Below are 19425 nucleotides of genomic sequence, written 5' to 3'. Positions count from 1 at the left end.
TCCGAAAAGGGGAGGACGGAGGTTCCCGCCCCGCCCCGCCTCCTTTCCCAAGAAAATTGCCTTTCCCCCTCTGCAGAAATCGGGGAGAAGAAATCTGTGCAGAGTTGCAGCGCGCGTGCAATGCAGCGACCCGGTGAGTGAAAGCAAGCGGGGAGGGCTGATGGTTGCGAGGGAGGGGGAAATAAAGACGGCGGAAGGAACTCCTTGGCCAGAGACGGGAGGAGCAGCCCTCCTGCAAAGAGAGAGAGACCGGAGCGTGTACGGGCAGCTGAAAAGGAAGGTCTGTGTAGCTTATTCCCGCCAGGGACGGCTCTCGTGTCAGGGAAGGTGGGAAGGCAGGATCAGGAGTAGGACAATACGACAAGGTAACAGCTCGGAGAATGGGACGTATTTTAAAAAGGACAACAAATGGCCATTTAAGAGGTTCTGGTTTCCCTAGAAAAGCTCAGACAAAATCTGTTAAGAGCCCCGCGCTGGTCTTGTTTCTAGAAGCTGCCACTGCAAAACCCCGAGCAAGACTTCAGGGCAATAGCCTTCTCTCATTGTTCCCCTCACCCTGGCCTCTAGGTCAGAGGTATACTGCCTTTGACCATGGAAGTTCTATTTGGCTGTCAAAGCTTGTAGGCACTGGTCGAGCTTACTTCCACTACCGGTTCGGGCCATCCCCTGATAAAGCCATCCCAGCAGAAATGAATTGCATTTCATGTTAAGATAATCCAAAGGGATAGAGAAAAATATGTTGCTAGGTATAATGAAAATGTCCTAGTTGGTAAGTGTCTCAGGATGGATGGTTTTTGTGCAGACCTAATTAAGTCAGATGTGAGAATTACATGAGACCGCTGACTGAGGTGTGAAGACTCTGAATAATCCCTCTTTTAAAAAAAGTAAAATTCAGTGTTAGACTAGCTGTTGTGCCATTTTGGATGCACTTCACAGGCACCCCGCCCCCCTTTACAATGCAAAATAAGGAACTCGTGTTGAAGATTAATATCAGCATGCACTGATTAATATCAGAGCATCATCTTAAGCCTTATTAAAATATTAGGCCTCTGAAGAGAGTGTTAGTGTAATGCCATAAACATATACCTGCCAGGTTTGTACACTTAGTATATTATGTCGACCTGGTTAATAAAAATGTGTTCCTTCACAGTTCTCTGTTGCAGGGTAGGTTTTTTAAGCACTGGGCATATTGGAATAATGCAGTGTTTCCCAGCCTTTTTCATCCTGAAGAATCCTTAAATTTAAGCAGGGGCACACTGCCCACACAACGTCAGTCACAATTTTTTGTGTGTGGTGGGAAAACCGCACACAATGAGGCTGTTCACACAAGCAGCCCTACCCAGGCATGGTAGGACTTGCTCGTGAAGCGCCGAGATCGAAGCCGATCCTAGTGCTGCCCTCCCTGGTAGCTTGGGATTTTTACTCGACCGTTTTCCTAGGTAAAAGTGTGTGCTTGTGCCCTTTTACCCAGGTATAGGCTCATGTGAATGTTCAGGCTGCATGCAGCTGAAGCAGCCACAGAGCTGGGCACCTAGAGCGCCCAACTCACAGGGGAATCCCTCAATGCATCACACTCATTGCACGGTGCATTGTGGGATATCTGGAGGCTAGGATGCATTTTCCCAGCCTCCAGAACACCACACAGTTCACAAAAGCACTGGTTGTGTGGGCGTACAAGTCGCATGGCCTGGGACCATGGCGGATCATCTGGGGGGAAGGTTGGTGCTATCCTGCCTTCCCACCTTCCCTGACACTCAAATGTCATGTGTGAATGACCTCAATGTTTTATTTTTATTTTATTTGTTTAATGTGAACACCTTCCCAGTGCATTATGGGGCAAATCTGTTGCAGAAACAGAGAATTTGAAATGCCCCACTTTTGGAACTGGCTTGCTCCCTTTTGCTTTGGGAGGGATGCGTTCATTATGCACTTCCTGGTGTATTATGGGGCAAGTCAGCTCCCAAAACAGAGAGTTTAAAGTCCCCACTTTCGGAGCTGACAGAGTGAGTCAACACGACACACTGGCCAGTGTCGCATGGCCAGTGCCCTGTGCTTGTGGGCTTCGCAGAAGCATCTGGTGGGCCACTGAAGGAAAAAGGATGCCGGGCTAGATAGGCCTTGGGTTGGATCCAGCAAAGCTGCTCTTATGTTCTTATGCCCTGGTACACTGGTTGGGAAACACTGGAATAGTGTGCAACTGGGGAAGCAAAGGAAAATGGGTACAAGTAGCAAAGGAACCCTGAGGTCTCATAGGCTTTGTTTAGTCTCACTCCTGTTATCAAGTGCAGCTAACAGTCAATGTTACCGTGTTGATGTACTCCCTGACCATTGGACAACCCTGTGTTCCATCCTTGTCTTTAGAGGTCTGGCCATCTTGTATCTGTGGATACAAGGGTGAGGGGTGTGGCTAGGTGGCATGTTCCCATTGGCCTAATGTCTGAATAATCTTATTGTACACCACCCAGAGCCTTGGGATGGGGTGGTGGTTATACATGAAACAAACAAACAAACAAACAAACAAACAATAATCTTGTCACTGCTTGAGCTGGTGCACCTTGGTGGCCATTCCAGATAGTGCTATCTCACCCAAGCCCTATTCAGACATTATGCTGCACAAGTGTACAGATGTCTGAACACTTGTACATGTTGCTGTGTGAATGACTGTACTGAATTCATTTAAAAAGTGAACCTACAGGCCCCTGAAATACATGGTACAGACAAGAAGCATACTGCTGTACCTGTCTTCAATGGAATGTATGAATACCCATACCTGTGTACAGATCTGTATTTGTGCACACTGTTGAACACAGTGTGTACGAGTATTGAACATAATGTGTGAATAGGGCTCCACTCAACTCCCAAACCCTCAATACCAAATTTTAACATACTTGTTCTCTGCCTTTTGTGATTTTGGAAATTCCCCTTTGTGAAAATCCCCTTGCCTTTTTCTTTTGTCTGGAACCCAGTAACTGACCCAGTCTCCCAGACCTCAGGGTGCTTCCAGGAGTGAGATTGCTGGCGGATACTCTGCCTGGTATTCTCCTGGACTCTCCCAGCTGAGCACCTGCTCCCTGGAACAGGCTTGTAGCACATGCTGCACATAAGCTCTGCCTGGAATCCCGTGCAAGCCGGACACCCTGATGCCTTGGAGCCCCTTTGGAAGAGCTGCCCGCACAGCAGCCTTGGAAATCTCCCTTCCTCTGCAGTGAAGGTTTTACTGGAGTGTAGAAGCTAGGTTTCTAGCTTGACTTCCATCTCTCCCTTGCAGCTCCCCCAGAAGAGCAGGAGAGGTATAAGCCTGCACTCTCTCTCCCACCTACCTTCACATCACAGTCTGCCTTCTTTTTATTTTTACTTTTTTCACAAGCAGCTTGACTTCAGTCAATCCTCCCCTCCCCTTGCTGAACAGCTTTTAAGACCTGCCATAGCAGAGATTATTCAATCCTGTTTTGTTTTCCTCTTTTAATAAAATTTGTCTCTTCCCACCCCCCTTTTTGAAAAGCTTCCTGATTCTGTTTGACACCCAGTGGTACTTTATGGTGATGTTTCACAGCCCAAACCTGACCTGAAGTTATGTAAGCTTGTTGCCTTGCCTTACTTAATGAGGGCATACTCTACCAGATAGAAAGCTGCCTCCTTTCTTCGCTGCTCAGAGTTGGCTGAGTGGGGAAAGGGTTCCCTGAATAATTCCTCCGATTCAAAGAATAATTCCATCAGAATCTATTCAGTCCTTGCCCTAGGCATGCAAGTAGGTGTACACATGTCTAGGTCCAACAAAGTGCCATAACAGATTTGCTGATGTACCAGAGAGACTAGTCCCAGTCTATTAAAAGATCTGGTTCTCTGACAAGTATGGCTTTTTTCTTTTCAATGCTGATTTATATTTCCAGCACTAGGCGTGAAAATGGAGGAGCATGACTCAGCAGAACCTGATATTGTGGAGACTTTGGAAGAAGGTGGGAAAGACCTTGATGCTATCCAAGTTGGACTCATCAGGCATCTCCAGACAGGGGCAATTCCACAGGTGACAGAGGGACTAGGGAAGAGGCCGAAACAGTGCTGGGAAGGCCCTTGGCAGGAATCCCGGAAGACAATGCAGGATCCTCATTTGCGACAGAGAAATCCACAGCTTACCAAAGCCTCGCAGTTGGACTGCATGCAAGCACCACAGTCTCCCTTCCAGGGGCCAGCTGATGCCAGCGAGTGGCCTAAAGGAGACAGCATAGCCCCAATCCTGCCAGGGCTCTGTAAAGAATCCCCTGAGGCCTACAGAAGCTTGGACTTCTCTGGAAAAGTCAAGGAAGAGATTCTGGATGAGGAGGACACTGTCAGCTTGGAGATGCAATGCCAGCGCTTCAGGCAGTTCCAGTACCAAGAGGATGAGGGAGCGCAAGAAAATGGCAGGCTGCTCTGTGAGCTTTGCCACCGATGGCTAAAGCCGGAGAAGCACACCAAGGAGGAGATCCTGGAGCTGGTGGTCCTGGAGCAGTTCCTGAGTATCTTGCCAGAAGATATGTCCTGCTGGGTGAGGGACTGTGGCCCAGAGACCATGGCCCAGGCGGTGTCCCTGGCAAAAGACTTTGCCCATTTGCAAGACCCTGACAGTTGTGAGGAAAAGGTGAGAGCTTTATATCCTCCAGAGGCCGAGAGAAAGGGCTGGAAGCTCTGGCTGCCTTATACTACAGAAACATGGGTTGGAATTCCATGTTTACTAATATCTTGCTTTCTCTTGGATGGGAAGTTCAGTCAGTCCCTGTTTCTCCCTTGGTGAGCTTTTCTAGCCCTGCAAACTGTCCTAATATTAATCCTTCTCTTTTAGGTGCCCGGACTTTTGAAGGGGGTTTCTGTTGCTTGCACCACGTCGGAGCGGGATCTATTGGATCCTTTGAGGATGGAATTCCATGTGGAGGCCAAGCAAGAGGCTGACGGAGAGGCCTGTTTGCTGGGTAAGGGTTCTGGGCCAGGATTATTGGGTGGTAGAGATTAGCTGGAGCTGTACTGTGCTCTTTGTTACATAGAAAGCAGCCTTCTACTGAGTTAAGCCAATGGTCCATCTAGCTCAGTATTGTCTACACCAGGGCTGCACAGTGTTGGTCCTCTGGCCGATGCTGGACTACAACTCCAGAACTCCCATCACCCCTGACTGATCACTGTGCCTGGAGGTACTTGGAGTTGTAGACCAACACCAGCTGGAGGGCCAAAGTTGTGCACCCCCTGATCTACGCTGACTAGCAGTGGCTCAAATCCAGGTGGGTTTTTCTGTCCTATCTTCTTCTGCTGAGATAGACCATTGGTGCATCAGAGATTCTCACTGTTGGGTCCTCGGATGTTATTGGAGTTCAACTCCCAAAATCCCCAACCAAAGGCCACTGGGGCTGGGGATTATGGGAGTTGAAGTCCAATAACATCTGGGGACCCAACTTTGAGAATTCCTGGTCTAGCTCATTACTGTCTAAACTAACTCAGCAGCTCTCTCGTAGCAGCTCTCTAGGGCAGTGGTTCCCAACTAGGGTTCCATCAAATATTGCTGAACTACAGCTCCCATCAACCCCAGCTACAGTTTATTGTGGCTAGGGATACTGGGAGTTGTAGTTCAGCAACATCTGGAGGAACCCTGGTTGGGAACCACTGCTCCAGGGTTTCCGATAGGGGTCTTTCCCAGCCCTAGCTGGAGCTGATGCCAGGGATTTAACTTGGGACCTTCTGCATGCAAACCAGGTACTCTACCACTGAGCTACTCTCCTTCCCTGCCTCTCTGCTGCTTGTAACTCATATCAATATTTGAGCCTCTGCTCTTGCCATCTGAGGTGCTGTGGGTGGTGGCCATGCAGGACAGGGCCTTTTTAGTTGTGGTGCCACAGGAGTGGAATGGCTTCCAAGGAGGGTCCACCTGGCTCCATCACTGCTCACCTTCTGGCAGGCACTGAAAATGTGGTTATTTCAGATGCCTTTGGGGGCAAAATGCTTTCTGACCAATTTACTGAGACCCATGCTGTTGTACTTTGGTATTGCAGGAGCTGCGGTGGGGTTTTGGTTGTTCTGTTGAATGAAGGTACATGATTTCTTTTTAAAAAAGTGGTATACCCTGAATCAACACATGGTACCCTCTGGCAGCCACCAGGGCCTTGGTATGATTCTCTCTGACTCGAGCTCTGAGGCCCCCTGAGGAAGATTGTGCATGGCTACTGGTAGCTGCCATTTCCCCACCCCTTCAGGGTCTGCCCTGGTTGCATATGAATGGGAGACTTGATGTGTGAGCACTGCAAGATATTCCCCTCAGGGGATGGAGCTGCTCTCGGAAGGGCAGAAGGTTCCAAGTTCCCTCCCTGGCTTCTCCAAGATAGGGCTGAGAGAGATTCCTGCCTGCAACCTTGGAGAAGCCACTGCCAGTCTGTGAAGACAATACTGAGCTAGATGGACCAAGGGTCTGACTCAGTATATGGCAGCTTCTTATGTTCACAGGCCAATGGGGGTGCTCACCTCAATTCAGAGGTAGCACCAACAGTTAAAATGAAATACTAAAAAAGATGAGATCAATACACCACAAAATGAGAGAGTGCCTCTTTTCCTCAGTAATGCTTGATTAAGTAATGATTCTTTTTTTATTCTGGAAGGTGACTGGCAAGTGAGTGCAGATGAGAAACTTCAGCTGGAAGGACCAGAAGAAACAAAACTGAGTGGGGAATTGTGGGATGGAACAAAAGGAACCAGTACCCATGGAGATAACATAAAACAAGAATTTAGAAGTCAGCAGGGGCAAGAAAGTTGTGAAGAATTCCATCCAGTGACAAAAGACACTGTTATCAGCAATGGGAGTTTAACAGACGTAGCTGTATGTGAGATAGAAATGGAAGACCCCAACTGTGGGAGGAAAGGAAAGCAGGGCTCAGAGCTGCCCAAGAATCAACCAGGCCGAAGGAGAAAGAAAATGCATGTATGTTCTGAGTGTGGGAAAAGCTTTGGCCGGAAATCGGTCCTTGTTGACCACTTGACCACACATACGGGAGAGAAGCCCTATCAGTGCTTAGAGTGTGGGAAGCGCTTTGGTTATAGGTCCCTTCTTACAAGTCACGAAAAAAGCCACCTAGCGGAGAAGCCCTACAAATGCTTAGAATGTGGGAAAACGTTTGGGAACAGCACCCTCCTTTCAGATCACGAGAGAATTCACACAGGGGAGAAGCCGTATACTTGTGTAGACTGTGGCAAAAGCTTCACTAGGAAGGGCCATCTTGTCACTCATCAACGGACGCACACAGGGGAGAAGCGGCATACCTGTCTGGAGTGTGGCAAGAGCTTCAGTGAGAAATCGAACCTGACTATCCATGAGAGAAGCCACACAGGAGAGAAACCATACAAATGCTCCGAATGTGGGAAAAGCTTCAGTCAGGGCTCGCACCTTGCCACCCACAAGCGCACGCACACTGGAGAAAAGCCACATACGTGTCCAGACTGTGGGAAAAGCTTCAGCCGCCGATGTGACCTTCTTACACACGAGAGGACACACACGGGAGAGAGACCCTACCAGTGTCCAGAATGTGGGAAAAGCTTCCGTCAGAGCTCGCAACTTTTTGTCCATGGGAAGACCCACCGGGGGGAGAGACCGTACCGATGCTCAGAGTGTGGGAAGAGCTTCCGTTGGGAAAGTGGGATGAAAATGCACATGAAGAATCATGTGGCAGATAGGCCATATGCCTGCTCAGCCTGTGGCAAAACATATGGGAGCTCGTCCCATCTTATGAGGCACATGGTAACCCACCTGGGAGAGAAACCATACAAGTGTCCAGCATGTGGAAAGAGCTTCACTCAGAGTTCGCAGCTTTATTTACATGAAAGGGTCCATACAGGAGAGAAGCCGCACCAATGTTTAATATGTGGGAAGAGCTTTCGTTGGAAAAGCACACTGACAGCGCATGTTAAAAACCATACCAGAAAGAGACCTTATGGATGCTCAGAGTGTAGTGAAAGTTTTGACAAGGAGTCTCAGCTTATTAAGCACAAGAGAAGCCACACAGGAGAGAAACCACACAAGTGCAAGGAGTGTGGCCTCTGCTTTGACTGTATCTCTGCCCTGACAGTCCATAAAAGGACCCACAGGGGGCAGAGACCATATAAATGCTCAGTCTGTAACAGAAGCTACAATGAGGAGTCGGATCTTATTAGGCACAAGAAGACCCATGCGCCAGAGAACCCGTACAGGTGCCCAGACTGCGGGAAAAGCTTTGCATTTAGCTCCTCAGTGAGAGTCCATCAAAGGATACACACAGGAGAGAAACCGTATAAATGCTCTGAATGTGGGAAGAGCTTCAGCCAGAGTTCAAACCTTAGGACACACATGAGAATCCATACAGGAGAGAATGTATGAGATGTACATAAAATGCCACCTTATGCTGAATCAGACCACTCATCCACCTAGATCAGTATTGTCTACACTGACTGGCAGCATCTTTTCGGGCTTTCCAGCAGGGGTCTTTCCCAGCCCTATTTGGAGATGACAGATATTGAACCTGGGGCCTTTTGCATGCAAGAAGGATGCTCTACCACAGAGCTGTGGTTCTTCTGCATGAGAAGTTGCCTTATACGGAGTCAGACTATTGGTCCATCTAGCTCAGTATTATCTACACTAGCTGGCATTGTTCCTTCATGGTTTCAGACAGATATTTCCTAGCCCGACCTGCAGGCACAAATGACCAGGCTCAAACTGTCATACTTCAGACACATTATGTGAAAACCCAGCTCCCTTGAGAAGTCGATAATGCTGGGAAAAGTTGAAGGAAAGAGAAGAACACAGGAAACTGCCATATACTGAGTCAAACCATTGGTCTATCTAGCTCAGTATTGTCTTCACAGACTGGCAGCGGCTTCTCCAAGGTTGCAGGCAGGAATCTCTCTCAGCCCTATCTTGGAGATGCTGCCAGAGAGGGAACTTGGAACCTTCTGCTCTTCCCAGAGCGGCTCCATCCCTTGAGGGGAATATCTTGCAGTGCTCACACATCAAGTCTCCCATTCATATGCAACCAGGGCAGACCCTGCTTAGCTAAGGGGACAAGTCATGCTTGCTACCACAAGACCAACTCTCCTCCTTGAAGAGGAGAGGACGACCAGCAGCAAGGTGGATGGACTCGATTATGACAGCAATGAATGCACCACTGAGAGACCTTAAAGGCCAAGTTGAAGACAGATCATCCTGGAGAGAATTCATCTATGTGGTCGCTAAGCGTCGATGCTGACTTGACAGTACTTAATCAATCAATCAATCAGCTGGAGATGCCAGGGATTGTATTTGGGACCTTCTGCATGCAAAGCAGATGCTCTACCACTAAGCTATTGTTCCATTCAGGAGAGGAGAGCTGGTCTTGTGGTGGCAAGCTTGACTTGTCGTCATAGCTAAGCAGGGTCTGCCCTGGTTGCATATGAATGGGAGACTTGATGTGTGAGCACTGCAAGATATTACCCTCAGGGGATGGAGCCGCTCTGGGAAGAGCAGAAGGTTTCAAGTTCCCTCTCTGGCTTCTCCAAGATAGGGCTAAGAGAGATTCCTGCCTGCAACCTTGGAGAAGCCGCTGCCAGTCTGTGAAGACAATACTGAGCTAGATAGACCAATGGTCTGACTCAGTATATGGCAGTTTCCTATGTTCCTATTCCCCCGAATTGAACTGTACAGAGCTTCAGAGAGCTCTGTAAAAGTAATGTAAGAGGAAAGACCATTTAAGGGGCCTGGCAGGTTGCAAGACCTAGATTGCATCTGCTAAATGGTATGTACTGTATGTAGCTAGTTAACATTTCTGGGTTTTCCACCCAGTTTCTTCTATGAGCCTGATGTTCACCCCCTTTCATTTCTTGAAGGAAGGAAGATATTTAATGGGGATGTGCATGGAACCAGGCGGGGGAAGTTCAAAGGCGGGGTGGGTGGGTTGATCTTAAGGGTGGGGGAGGGTGCACTTATCCCTCCTTCGTCTTTCCCCCACTGGCGCTTCATTTGCCAAGGGTCCGTCAGGGTGGCAGCCTACCTCCCTGCCGCCCCGTTGCCTTGCCAGACCCTACGTCAGCAGAAGTACCCGATGTGGCTGCGCCTCCCCCGCCCTTAAAGTCAACCCTCCCCCGTCTTCAAACTCGCGGAACAGCTGTTTGTTCGAACCGGTTCAGAGGCCTCCGAACCAGTTCCGTGCGCATCCCTAATATTTAACAGGAAAGAACTGGGTGAGTGTTTGTTTTTAAGTTTCATACAATAAGGAAAATGGGAGAACAGGGAAAGGAGAGCAAAGAAATACATGTATGAATTAAGCAAGAAAATACAAAAGAGTAGCTGAGGGAGCATGAATCTCTACAGCATCTGGACACCAGATAGGAGATAGGAAATCGTGACAACTTATTACACTGGTGCTCAAATATTTCTGGGAACTAAAGAGAGGGAAGGCTCCCCACCTTCACAGGCCAGACTTAAGCCATTTCTACGGGTGAATGCAGAACTGGTGCTTTACCACTGAGCTACAATCCCTCCCCTGATTGTTTACATTTGGAAGGGTGTTTTTATTTATCCTTTTTGGTCAGTATATGGTTCTCAGTTTTAAGTTGCATTCTATGTTTGGCGTGTATACATTCTAGGGAAAATGTCAGGATTTAAGAACCTGGGAAGCTACCTTATACCGAATCAGACCATTGGTCTGCAGTACTGAGAAGCGGTATCTGCTAATTGCCGTCAAAAGTGGTACAGTCTATTCCTCTACCACAAGATTCTACCACTTCATTCTGCAGCATGTGTATACCAAGCCAGAGTCTTTTGCAAGATAAACAGCAAAGGGTCTTGTGGCATCTAGAAGCCTAACTAATTTCCTGTGTGGGTCAGTTCAGTTAAGTGTTGCCTGGTGCACGCGATAAGCTTTGGGACACTCCAAGAGTGCACCAGCTCTGATATCACAGTAGGACACCCTGACATGACCTTGGGGTACCCCTTAATCAATGGGGGGATGTTTTCCTGAATCACCCCTATACATACAATCTAAACCCTGTTTAAACAGGAGTTTGTAGAGGTGCAGATTTTATTTTTATTTTATTTTTTATTTTTTGCATTTATATACCGCCTTTCATTAAAAAGTTACAAAAGTTAAAAACATACAATAAAAACATCATGTTAAAAGTACAAAAACATATAAAAACAGGAATAAAAACAACACAACAAATACAACAAATAGAAACACAGAGAAGCCGCAGTAGAAAACAATCATGTAAAAGCCTGGGTAAAAAGCCAAGTCTTTAAAAGCTTTCTAAAAGCCGTGATGGAGTCCGAGGAACGAATGGCCACTGGGAGAGCATTCCAGAGTCTGGGGGCAGCAACAGAGAAGGCCCTGTCCCGAGTGCACGACAACCGGGCCTCCCTCATTGTCGGCACCCGGAGCAGGGCCCCCTCAGATGTCCTCGTCCAGCGGGCAGCAACCCTTGGGAGCAGGCGGTCCCTCAAATACCCTGGGCCCAAACCGTTTAGGGCTTTAAAGGTCAAAACCAGCACCTTGAATTGGACCCGGAAACGAACCGGCAGCCAGTGCAGCTCTTTCAAAATGGGAGTGATATGTTCCCAACGGGCAGCTCTGGATAAAACCCTCGCTGCCGCGTTTTGCACTAGCTGCAGTTTCCGGATATTCTTCAAGGGCAGCCCCACGTAGAGTGCGTTACAGTAATCCAGCCGCGACGTGACTAAGGCGTGGGTAACCGTGGCCAGATCTGCCTTCTCGAGAAAGGGACGCAGCTGGCGCACCAGCCGAAGCCGTGCAAAGGCACCCCTGGCCACCGCCTCCACCTGAGCCTCCAAAAGCAGAGCCGGGTCCAGTAGTACCCCCAAGCTGCGTACTTGCTCCTTCAAGGGGAGTGCAACCCCATCCAGAACCGGTAAAATCTCCTCATCCCGATTGGCTCTCCTACTGACCAACAGTACCTCCGTCTTATCCGGATTCAGTTTCAGTTTGTTAGCCCACATCCAACCCATCACGGCCTCCAACCCCCGATTCAGGACATCCACCGCCTCCCTAGGATCAGATTAAAGCCACCTTTAAGGGACACCCTTACAGCACATTGGGGTAGGTGTGCTCCTGCTGTGACCCTGACCTGTTCACATGTTGTGGGCACCGGTTGTCTGAACCGGCCCAATATATAACTTTTTGTGGACTGCAGTACATGTATCTTAGGGAGTGGGCTGAGTCACCAAAGCTCATGCACAGTCAGCTTCTTACAGCCTCCTAGGTAAGAATCTTTATTGTTTTTACATAGATAGGATATGTTTTTACATAGATAGATAGGCAGAACTCTAAAAGGATTGAGAATGTTAGTCATCAAGAAATCTGTTGATGGTTGCTGAGATGGCTTGATCTGATTAGGTGGTGTCAATCTTTTAACTGCTTTACTAAAATATTGATACCAGAACCCCTAAGAAAAACTCCATTTCTCCTTTCTGTAAACATTTGCTGGGATGGACTAATCCTCTTTATGTACTGAATTTTAAATTTATCACAATTCAGACAGTTCACAGCTGGATGTGGTGGAACCTCCACATTCAGGGATAGTCTACCCTGGAATAGTGGTTGTTGGCTGGGGGGCAGCAGTAGGGAGAGGTGCAGTCATGGGTTAAAAGTGGGGGATGTTGACCAGTTGTTCCTATGCCTCAATAAATGTTATTGATCACTTGGTTTTTGTTGCCTCTTCTGATTGTGATAGGAGGAAGGGTTGCTGGTATGGTGCAAAAGGATTCATATCCTGAGCAAGTTGCTTCCGCCCACGCACCCCCATCTGCTGGGAGTGGAGAGAGAGAAGCGGGTCCATTATCATAAGATCTGGGAGGGAAGAGGGCTCCACCTTTAACAATACTAGTGGGGAGGTAGATAGAAGTGGAAATATATGACTATGTGGACAGCGGCAGCAATTGGATTCTTTCCCTAAGACCCTCTGAGCAGCAGCACTCTGCCTCAGCAGTAAGAACATGGGATTTCAGAAGAAATAACCTTCAGCAGCATTCCTAAGAGTCATTCGGTTCTGCTGAGACAACTGAACGACGATTCCACAAACTCTTCTCCCCAGTTAACCAAAATAAGTGGCGGGCATCCAGATTAAGTTGCTCATCATTGGCACTGAGGATTTACTCTGAAGGGCTACTTAGTTTCAGTAGGACTTTTGCCCAGTAATGGAGTCAATATGTCAGCCAGCGTGCTTAGGTACACAGTGTGAAACATTGACAGAAACTCATAGGTGGATTCACGTGTTGCCGTGAGCTGCTGGTTCAGCCAAACAGCCAGAACCAATATTGGGAAGGGTATACCAAGGTTAGTCATGACATTCTGTTGGCCATGACATAACATGACATGATATTCTGGTTGGCCATGACATGCTACAGAAATATGAATTCGGACATATTTAGGAGAGGGAATGATTGACTGATTAAGTGTCATTAAGTCGGTGTTGACTCTTAGCGACCACATAGGTAGATCTGTCCAGCTTGGCCTTTAAGGTCTCAGTGGTGCATTCATTGCTGTTGTAATCGAGTCCATCCACCTTGCTGCTGGTCGTCCTCTTCCCTTTCCTTCAACTTTCCCCAGCATTATGGACTTCTCAAGGGATCTGGATTTTTGCATAATGTGTCCGAAGTATGATAGTTTGAGCCCGGTTGTTTGTGCCTCGAGTGCAAATTCTGGATTGATCTGTTCTATGATCCATTTGTTTGTTTTCCTGGCTGTCTATGGTATCCTCAAAAGTCTTCTCCAACACCAAAGTTCAAAAGTGTCAATGCTTTTTCTATCTTGCTTCTTCAAAGTCCAGCTTTCGCATCCATAGAGTGTCATGGGGAAAACCATTGTCTGAACGATTCCAATGTTTGTAGGTGTAGACACATCACGGCATCTAAATATCCTTTCCAAGGCCTTCATTACTACCCTTCCAAGTGCTTGTCTGCAGCATATTTCTGTACTGCTGGATCCTTTACTGTTGACAGTCAGTCCTCAAAGGCAGAAGCTATCCACCACTTCAGTGTCTTCATTGTCAATTCTGAGGCTGGTTGCTGTACCCATTGTCATTAGTTTAGTCTTCTTTACATTTAGTCGTAGTCCCATTTTTTTCCACTGTGCTCCTTGACTTTCATTACTAGAGCTTGCAGATCATCTGCATTCTCAGCTATCCGAGTGGTGTCATCAGCATAGCGCAGGTTATTGATGTTTCTTCCTCCAACTTTATAACCACACTCATCTGCTTCCAATCCAGCTTCTCTCAGTATATGTTCAACATATTAATTGAATAAAGAAGGAGAAAGTATACAGCCTTGTCTTACTCTTTGTCGATCTGGAACCAGTCTGTTTCACCATGTTCCAGCTAGACTGTGGCTTCCTGTCCTGCGTATAGGTTTCTCATGAGAACAATGAGGTGTTCTGGGATGCCCATTTTCCTAAGGGTATTCCACAACTTGACATGGTCAACACAATCAGAGTCAATAAAGCACATATTGACTTCTTTGGCTTTCTCAATTATCCAGCATGCATCAGCAATGATGTCTCTTGTTCCTTGGCCTTTTCTGAAACAAGCTTGAACATCTGGCATTTCCCTTTCCATCTGGCTCTAATCTGTGTTAGATGATCCTGAGCATTATTTTGCTAGCATATGAAATTAAGGATGTTGTACAATGGTTTGTGTAATCTGTTAAGTCTCCTTTCTTTGGTATGGGTATGTAGACTGACTTCTTCCAATCTGTTGGCCACTGTATCATTCTCCAAATTTGCTGGCATAGTTTGGTTAGAGCCTTGACTGATTCTTCTTCTGTTGCCTGCCATATTTCTATAGCTATTCCATCAATTCCTGTAGCCATCCAACTTGGTAATGACTGGAGTGCTGCTCTAACTTCATCTTCTCATATTAGAGGTTCTTGCAAGTAGGGAATATTTTCAGAAAGCTGTTAGAAAAGACATGGAGCAGTACTACAATGACATCTGTAAAGACCTCGAGGATGGAAATAGATACAGAAAAACAAGGCAAGTTTTCCAAAAGTTCTTTGAACTCAGAGGGAGGTTCCAACCTCAAATTGGAATGCCAAAGGACAGATAGTAACTGATTCAGAGAACATAAAACAGAGATGGAAGGAGTATACTGAAAATCTATACAGCAGGAGAGGGAATACATAACAACTATGGCAATTAAAAGAGTGCTATTCCCCAACAACAACAAATATTTATATACCGCTTTTCAACAAAAACTTCCAAAGCAGTTTACGTAGAGAAATAATAAGATGGCTTCACCAATATGAACCCACCAGTCTCAGCATATTCTACCCTATTGTGATTCAGCACCTGACATCTGTCCGTCACTTCAGCTCTTAGTTACAGATGTCGGTTTCCGAAGTGCAAGTAGGGCAGAATATGTTGAGCTGGGCATGTTGTATGAATCTGCCAATCTTGGCATATCTTTCCTGACATTTTTGTGTAACTGAGCACAATTGATTTCGGTTTAATGTGGGATGGGTGTTACTTATCTGTGATTTTATTTGTGGTGTTATTTATTTTGTGATTTTATGTACACATTCCTGGGGCTCCAGTAGCTTGGCCGAACCAGCGGTTCACCATGATATGTGAAGCTGCCCTTTGTCTTGTAGAGATAGATCTATGTTAGAGCAAGGGGGAGAAAGAATGCACCCAGCGGGTGAATGAAGTGCTGGCTGCAAAGGGCCGCATGTCCCGCCTTTCCGGTGGTAGCCACCCCCCTGCATCAGTGTGTTGTTGAACTACAACTCCCATCATGAGAAATGTTGTAGTTCAACATCTGGAGACTCAAGTGTGAGAACCTCCTGCCCTAGGGAAACTATATCCCAGACTATGCATAGCTTTAAATGTGATGACCACCACTTTAAATTGGCTGTAGCTGGTACGAGGTTCGTGTCACATGATCATGATGCCTTGCTTCCACAAACATTTGGCAGAACTCTGCATCAGCTGGAACTTCTAGAATCATAGAATGTTTGGTTTGGAAGGGATCTAGGAGGTCTTCTAGTCCAACCCCTGTTCAGTGCAGGAAACTTCCACAGCATCCCTGACTGATGGCTGCCTAAACTCTTTTGCTGCCATCTAGCCTAGTTAATCAAGAGCAGTCCCACTGAAATTAATGGGATAAATTAATAGTTTAAATAAGTGTGCCTTTAATTTCAGTGGCTCACATACTGTACAAAATGGGTTGAAAATGCACATGAACCATGCAGGAGATGGGCCATATGTATATTCAGACTGTGGCAAACCATATGGTAGCGTGTCCCATCTTACTAGGCACATGGTAACCCACTTGGAAGTGGGTTACAAATGGTCAGAATGTGGGAAAAGCTTCACTCATTCCTCTGAGTTGTATCTATACAAAATAGACCACACAGGAGAAAAACCACACCAGTGCTTAGTGTGCAGGAAATACTTCCGTTGGGAAAATGCCCTTCTATGCATGTTAAAAACCATACCAAAAAGAAACCTTATGGATGCTCAGAGTGTAGCAAACGTTTTGACAAGGAGTCACAGCTTATTAAGCACAAGAGGAGCCAGGGGTGGAGCCACCACTGGGCGAACGGGTTCAAAGAACCCGGGCTGCCGCCCCTTGGGCCACGCTTCATGGCCTCAGACGTGCCCCCCATGTTTGACATCAAATACGGGGGTGATTTTGCTTCCAGATGGGGCCATCGTATTGCACAGAGTGTCGCATGTATGACTATTTGCCCCATGGGCAGAAGTCATGGGTGTGTGCTTGGTGCAAGGAGCTCTTGGTTCTCAGGGAACAAATTCATTCCCTTGAGACTAAGGTGGCGGATCTGGAGAAGCTCAGAGAGACAGAGAGGCATGTGGACGAGATCTTCAGGGACATGATAGAGGCATCCCACTCCAGGGCTGATAGCTCCACTGCTGTAAGGGAGAATGAAGGTCTTGGGCAAGGAGGACATCGGTGTGAGGAAGAGGGAAATGCTCCTTTAGAAGGGACCCCTTCAGTGGAAGTTGAGCCCATATCCTCTCGCACAGGGGATACTCCTTCGGGAGATGGGGGCCTCCTTGTAGTGGGTGATTCGATCCTTAGAGGTATAGAGAGATGGGTTTGTGATCCGCATTTTGACCGCACAGTGACTTGCCTGCCTGGTGCGAAGGTTGCGGACATCACGCAGCATCTACATAGGCTCTTGGGCAGTGCTGAGGAGGAGACAGCTGTTGTGGTGCATGTTGGCACCAACTATGTGGGGAAATGTAGTCGGAAGGCCCTGGAAGCCAAATTTAGGTTGATAGGTAGGGTATTGAAGTCCAGGACCCCCAAGGTAGCATTCTCAGAAATGCTACCTGTTCCACTCACAGGTACAGTGAGACAGGCAGAGCTGAGAGGTTTCAATGTGTGGATGAGATGTTGGTGCCGGGAGGAGGAGTTTGGAGTTGTTAGGCACTGGGATACATTTTGGGGCAAGCAAGGCCTGTACAAAAGGGACGGGCTGAACTTGAACCAAGATGGAACTGCGGCGCTTAAAAAAAAAAAGGTTACAGAGGAGCTTTTAAAATGATGCCTGGGGAACAGCTGACAGGAGCTGGACAGTATCCGGTTCAGCAAAAGCCATCCTTTAAAGTGCGAGGGTGTAAAGGATTAAAAAAACAACAACAGAAGGGGACAGAGTAGAATAACATAAAAAGCAGACAGAAGGCTGTGCCAGCTGGTCCAAGAGTCAAAAGAAAGATAGCAGACACCAGGGAAGAGATTCAGTGTATAGGTGCTTATATGCCAATGCCAGAAGCCTCCGAGCCAAGATGGGTGAGCTGGAGTGCTTGGTTGCTAACACAGAAATAGATATAGTGGGCATAACAGAAACATGGTGGCACAGCGAGAATCAGTGGGACACAGTTATCCCTGGGTATAAACTCTATAGAAAGGACAGGGAGGGGCGCCTTGGAGGAGGGGTAGCACTGTATGTTAAAAAGGGATAGGATCTAACAGGGTAGAAAACCTAGGTGGATCGGAATTCTCCACAGAAACCCTGTGGGTAACAATACAAGGCCTGAAAGGAAATGACCAGGCTCAAACTATCATACTTCAGACACATTATGCGAAGATCCAGCTCCCTTGAGAAGCCCATAATGCTGGGAAAGGTTGAAGGAAAGAGAAGAAGAAGATGACCAGCAGCAAGGTGGAGGGACTCGATTACGACAGCAATGAATGTACCATTGAGAGACCTAAAAGGCCAAGTTGAAGACAGTAGGAGTGTGCACAGACTGGTCCGGGGCCATACAAAAGGCCTCTGGACGGGTCTGGAATTCTGCCGACCCGGCGGTTGGGTTGGGGGGGAGTACTTCTCCCCCCCCCCGGCCGCTCTTCCCCCTCTGGTGGTGGGCCTTTCCTAAAACGTTCTTGGGGCAGCAGAGTTCCTCCCTGCTGCCCCTGCCCCTGTCGTTGTCTTCAAAGTTAACAAGAAGAAAAAGCTGGCGCCATGCATGTGTTTTTCGCAGCGCGCGCACTCCGCACAACGTATGTGGCAGGCGCACGCACACTGCGAAGGCCGCATGCGTGGTGCCAGCTTTTTCTTCTTGTTAACTTTGAAGACAACGACGGGGGCAGGGGCAGCAGGGAGGAACTCTGCCGTCCCAAGAACATTTTAGGAAAGTCCAGCGCCAGAGGGGGAAGAGCGGCCGGGGGGGGGGAAGTACTACCCCCCCGCCCTTAAAGACACAATCCCCCCAGTGCCGGACCATGCCTCCGTGGTTATGTGCACATCCCTAGAAGACAGATCATCCTGGAGAGAATCTATCTATGTGGTCGTTAAGAGTTGACACCGACTTGATGGCACTTAATCAAGTAATGTGATTGAATTATATAAATAATAATGCTATTGATTTACATTAATAATTAAGCTGCAGGGTGAAAATTAGATCAATTATATACTCTACGGGTCTAACTGAAGGGTTATACAGCACCTAGACTGTATAAACCCCAGCAAAGCAAAGGTGATCTGTCTCCTTTGTCCAAGAATGGAAAGATGGTCACACTGCAAGAGTAAAAGAACAGAAATAATCTGTCTCACTCAGTTTGAATTAATGGCTACAATTTCTTGAAATGGCTTGAAATACCAGGGTCACAGATCTGCTTGTGTCATTGTTACTGTTAACTGAGCAAAGAGACGCCTTTTGAAAGTGGTGATTCTCTTATATTTAGCAGGGGGAGAGCAACTGGCCCTATCCAACCCAAGCACAGCATCCTTCCAGTGGCTGTTGATGCTGTCTTTGTTTCTTTTCTAGACTGTGAGCCCTTTAGGGGACAGGGGGACATTTTATTTGTGTGTTTTTCTATGTAAACTGCTTTGAGAATGTTGTTGAAGAGCGGTATATAAATATTCGTCGTAGTAGTTATAAGGTTATAACTGGAATTATAAGCAGGAGGCACTGGGCTAGTGGAGGTGGCCAATGG

General features: G+C 47.3%; 1 protein-coding gene across 2 annotated transcripts; it reads left to right on the top strand.

Annotated features, from left to right (window-relative positions):
* The first annotated feature begins 14 nt into the window (after positions 1–14).
* LOC128343037 (zinc finger and SCAN domain-containing protein 2-like) lies at positions 15–8392 on the top strand. 2 transcript variants are annotated; one of them, XM_053291395.1, is made up of 4 exons: positions 15–133; positions 3891–4618; positions 4820–4946; positions 6615–8392. In XM_053291395.1, the coding sequence occupies exons 1-4, from the start codon at positions 121–123 to the stop codon at positions 8360–8362; spliced, it is 2616 nt and encodes an 871-aa protein (XP_053147370.1). In that variant the 5' UTR covers positions 15–120; the 3' UTR covers positions 8363–8392. The 2 variants fall into 2 exon arrangements, with proteins under 2 accessions (XP_053147370.1, XP_053147371.1); XM_053291396.1 differs by having other exon boundaries at positions 62–133; positions 3897–4618.
* Positions 8393–19425: the final 11033 nt, after the last annotated feature.

Source organism: Hemicordylus capensis, chromosome 2 (genome assembly GCF_027244095.1).
Source record: "Hemicordylus capensis ecotype Gifberg chromosome 2, rHemCap1.1.pri, whole genome shotgun sequence".
In the NCBI taxonomy this organism is placed as follows: domain Eukaryota; kingdom Metazoa; phylum Chordata; class Lepidosauria; order Squamata; family Cordylidae; genus Hemicordylus; species Hemicordylus capensis.
Note: the sequence above shows the minus strand (reverse complement) of the source record. Positions and strands in the feature narration are given on the sequence as shown.

What these genes read in the sequence shown, in the direction of transcription:
- LOC128343037 (XM_053291395.1), top strand. An exon ending in CTGACAGTTGTGAGGAAAAG is followed by an intron (nt 4,619 to 4,819) that starts GTGAGAGCTTTA and finishes CTTCTCTTTTAG; the next exon opens with GTGCCCGGACTTTTGAAGGG. An exon ending in CGGAGAGGCCTGTTTGCTGG is followed by an intron (nt 4,947 to 6,614) that starts GTAAGGGTTCTG and finishes TTATTCTGGAAG; the next exon opens with GTGACTGGCAAGTGAGTGCA.